Source organism: Poecilia formosa, unplaced genomic scaffold (assembly GCF_000485575.1).
Source record: "Poecilia formosa unplaced genomic scaffold, Poecilia_formosa-5.1.2 Scaffold101, whole genome shotgun sequence".
NCBI lineage: Eukaryota > Metazoa > Chordata > Actinopteri > Cyprinodontiformes > Poeciliidae > Poecilia > Poecilia formosa.
Genome location: NW_006800040.1, coordinates 99,007 through 103,489, shown reverse-complemented (window position 1 = coordinate 103,489; position 4,483 = coordinate 99,007). Strand labels below are relative to the sequence as shown.

Here is a 4,483-nt window from a genome sequence, read left to right as displayed (position 1 = left end):
ATCTATCTATCTATCTATCTATCTATCTATCTATCTATCTATCTTTCTATCTATCTATCTATCTATCTATCTATCTGTTATAGATATTCTAACAAGAGAGAAAATGAAGTTAGTGGTTAGCATCAGTCCAGCAGCTTCTGCCCCTATTCAAAACTATCATAAATAAATCTAAACAAACTACAGAGCAACGGTGAACAGTTCAAAGAACAGTTAATGTTTATAAAATTAAACAAAGTTGAAATGCATAACATTCAGTTTTTCTCAGTCGCCTTGCCTTGTTGCATTTCTCAAATCATTCTGCTAAACAGTGAGCGTGTCTCAAAACAACTTGTACAAACATCAGTCTATTAAATCCTACTTAACTGTATCTGTGAACCTCTGAATGAGAAGTCCTTGTTTCATTGCGTGTGGGCGAGGCAATCAAATTGGTTAGTCATGTTTTCAGTGCAACAGTATAGTCTTAGTGTAGTTTTGAGGGATGATAAAACATTACTTATTTTGATGACAAGTATGAGTTGTAATTGTGGGAGATCGGTGCTGGTCCCGAGCCGGAGCGAAGATTCACATTTATAATTTTACTGTAAGTTGATGACAGACCATGTCAAAAATAAAAAGATAGCACTACAGAGCACAAATAAAAATTAAAATAGAAATAGAAATAGGGACATGAGACAGTCTCCTGAACATTCAGTGCTGTAGGAATTACAGTGCCTATACTTTCCTTCTCCATGCTGAGAAAAATTCCTCAATAAGGTTGAAGAGCGAGGAGCAGAATGAGAGGAAGTCCATCAGAGTCCTGTTATGCGTCACAAACCAAATCCTGATGTTCTACTGATGGAAACTGGCAGATGTCCTCAGCCTCTTCTGACTCTTCTTCTGTTTCACCTCTTTACCCCTCTATCACAGCCTCACTCCTCTTCCTCTTCCTCTCTCTGGCTGTTGACCTTGACTAAATCGTCGTCCTTCCATTGTAAGAAATGTAAGATTGTGTTGAGCTCTGGCTGTATTGACCATTTTCTTGCCAACTAATGGTTCATGAGATGCATCTTCAATCTATTTCAGAAAACTGATTGCTCAATGGTTGATCTATCTATCTATCTATCTATCTATCTATCTATCTATCTATCTGTCTGTCTGTCTGTCTGTGATAGATATTCTAACAAGAGAGGATATGCAGGATCTAATGATCCTGTATAAGAGAAAGTCAGGATTTACCTGGGAGCAATTTACAAATTCAGATCATATTAAATAAAAGTCTAATGGAAACATAGAAAGATGCTTGATACATTATGACAAGTTGTTCAAACCTTTTGTATGTTAGGGCTTATATGACGAAATTATGTTTACATGTTGTAAAGGTTGAAACTATTTAAGGGAGACCCTTGTAATTCATGTAATCCCACCAGAGGGAGACCAAAGAGCTGTCTAAGGACACCAGGAACACTGTTGAAGCAAAACAAATAAGACACATTTTTTGTTTTAATGTGTTGTATTGACAAACAAAATAATTAATTCATATTACAGTATATTTGATCAACATAAATCAAATATATGTCCAGACGATTAGCTTCACAAATTGTAAGAATCAGTACATTTTATTTAGGATGAAAATCATAAAGGTTAGTGGTAAACAGAGTTTTGTCTGATCAGTGGTGACAGACTGGAGTCCGGGTCCTCACAGTTCAGCCTTCAGGAGCTTCTTAGCTGTCTGCATGTTGCTTATCACTGAGGGAGAAACAAGAAGCAATGATTTTGTGCATTTCAGCTGAATACACACAGCCTGCAGAACACACATGTGCAGCACTTACAGAGGCTGATGTCACCCGTTTCATAGGCGTACATGCGGTTAGAGTAGCGTCCATTGATGTCAGCCCTCACTGTCATGGAGGGGTCTGTGAAGAGACGAGCCCTGGATAAGTGCAACTAGTCAAGATCTGTGAGCATCTACTTTGAAGAGATGTCTGATAACCATCCTGTATTATGTGTAGGAACAAGAAAATGATTTGTCACTTATTCAAAAGGCAGTTTGGTGATAAACTTTATTAATTGCTTCTGCCTGTAAGTATATGGTTTGGGATTTGGAAAATGAACATCTTTCTGTGTACTAACAAAAAACACTGAATGGAAAAAAGAGATACTTTGGTGAATGTGAATTTTACAGTATAACTTTTATTTTGGTATTAAGTAAAGCAGAGTGTCTGCTTTTAAACCAGTTGGCTGCAGTTTTATCCCCGGGAAGTTAACAAACACTGAGAAGGTAAATGATGAGATGTGCATGAGTGTTCCTACTCTGCATAAATAAGAAAATACATAAATGTTTCATATATACTATGCTTGTTTCTGATATCTGCAACATAACTAGTTTGTATACGTGAACAGATAATTTTATCATTAGTGAATGATGGTGGTGAGTTTACAGCAAAGCAGATATTTTCTCCTTCTCTCCCTTAAACTTGTAGTCAGGACAAGTTTAAGTCCTGACAGATCAAAATATAGTCAGAAAAGGGGTGCGGGTTTTAATGTTTTTTTTATTTTTATTTTATTTTTATTTTATTTTATTGTTTATTCAATGTCACATGACTGTTTTTGTTTTTAATGATGAAAAGCACTTTGAAATGCCTTGCTGCTGAATTGTGCTATACAAATAAATTTTGATTGATTGATTGATTGATTGATTGATTGATTGATTGATTGATTGATTGATTGATTGATTGATTGATTGATACCATTGTATATAATAGAAAGACTTTGGCCTCATAATTCTACCAAGAAGGTAACAAATTAAAATGTTTTAAACTTTTAAACCACTGCAAAGGTTTCTCTGTAGAAAGAAAGGTTTTCACCTTTCTCTGTAGAAAGGTGGAAACCTTTTGGATCTCTGTGGAAACCTTTCTCTGTAGAAAGGAAACCTTTCTCTGTAGAAAGGTTCTACAGAGAAAGGTTTCCACAGAGATTCCCAGTTTGCTGATTGTGTGCAAACTGGTGAAATGGCTATTTGTTCCTCCACCTTTAACTTCTTCAAAGTTAAATTATGGTTTAGTCAAGCAAAGGAAACACTGCTTATAATCATTCTTGTTTATCCTTCCCTTAAATTAAACAGTTCCCACATGGAAACACAACATGTATTATTAAACCATATAAATCTTTAGAGAATCATATTGGCAACAAATACATAAAGGTTTGGCCTTCAGTCTACAGAATTAAATCTGTTAATTATGTAAAAAAAGAAAATCCAGACGCAAAGCACTTACCAACAAAAAGGATCCGTGGAACATATTGTCCATCAGGGGACAGATGCTTGTCTGTGGTTTCATACTGGAGGGAAGAAAAACGGCATGTTTGAGTCTTTCAGGACTACAGCTGTTTGTCTGAACATCAGCATCTGTTCAGCTTAAACACTTCTGGCTATGTATATATGTGATACTTCAAAAAACATAAATGAAAATTTGAGAAAGACTAACAAAATCTGTCAGAAAACTGAATGATAACTGAATGGGTTGTTGTTGAAGACTGCACCTTAGTGTGAAGTATGAAGAATGAGCCATTATGCAAATTTAAGAGCTCACTGGTTTCCAGGGAAACCTGACTTGATAAACTGTGGAACCTACCATGAGATTGAGAACGATGAAATCCTCATCAAGAGTTTTCTGGATCTCATTGTTTTCAGAGAAAACCTTCTTCAGTGCTGCAGCAGGACATGGAACAGAAGCAGAGGTGAAGGCACACATGACCAACATGTTTCCCAACTACTAACAACCCAGAGCCTTACCTTGGCTGTGTGGACAGTCCTCCAGGTGAAATATGACCATCAGAGGCTTGTTCCTGTAAAGCAGCACATTTCATTTACTGCTCTATTCGAGAAGCTCTGTGGTCGTCCACATTTCAACTGTTTCTTACCTTGACCTTGACCAGTAGAGAGCCTCCTCATATGTCTGAGCCCAGATCAGCTGGTCACCCCATCCTGGAAATGTGTAACAATATCAAAAGTTGTAAGAATCTAGTTGGTCCCAGCATCTGTCACCATCCATATTCATTTAGTCATGTAATCTCTGCTGGTTGCTACAGACCTCTCGACAGAGTCTGTGGGATCCTCTTGCCAGTCTTCGGGATGTATTTGGCAATGGTGGAGGAAATGATCGCCAACACCAAAACAGCAGAAAGCACAGCCTTCACCATCCTTGATGACTACGTTAAAAATAAGAGTCAATACAAAGAATACATGAAAATAAACCACAAATTTTGAAAAATCACATATTAAAAAAACAAAAAACATCTGTAGATTTATATAACCATCACCAGGCACGTGCAGAGGGGGGTGCTGGGGGTGCTTGAGCACCTGCCCTTTTTGCTCCTTGCCCCAAAGTGCCCTTTTGGTCAATTTCTTTTTTTTTTTTGTTGGTATTATTATTTTTTCAAAGCCCTCTTCTGACACATAATAACATGTACTAAAATTATTTTATTTTTTTATTTTTTTTGTACAACA

At 36.8% G+C, this 4,483-nt stretch overlaps 1 protein-coding gene across 1 annotated transcript in view; it reads right to left on the bottom strand.

Annotated features, from left to right (window-relative positions):
- Nucleotides 1-1,461: 1,461 nt before the first annotated feature.
- Nucleotides 1,462-4,483, bottom strand: part of agr2 (anterior gradient 2) — a 5,555-nt gene continuing 2,533 nt past the window's right edge. The window contains exons 2-8 of the mRNA XM_007559016.2: nucleotides 4,068-4,185; nucleotides 3,898-3,961; nucleotides 3,770-3,822; nucleotides 3,609-3,685; nucleotides 3,252-3,315; nucleotides 1,809-1,892; nucleotides 1,462-1,725 (exon numbers count right to left, since the gene is read on the bottom strand). Of these exons, the coding sequence (XP_007559078.2) occupies nucleotides 1,676-1,725; nucleotides 1,809-1,892; nucleotides 3,252-3,315; nucleotides 3,609-3,685; nucleotides 3,770-3,822; nucleotides 3,898-3,961; nucleotides 4,068-4,185 (510 nt within the window). The 3' untranslated portion in view covers nucleotides 1,462-1,675. The remainder of the gene's footprint in view (nucleotides 1,726-1,808; nucleotides 1,893-3,251; nucleotides 3,316-3,608; nucleotides 3,686-3,769; nucleotides 3,823-3,897; nucleotides 3,962-4,067; nucleotides 4,186-4,483) is intronic.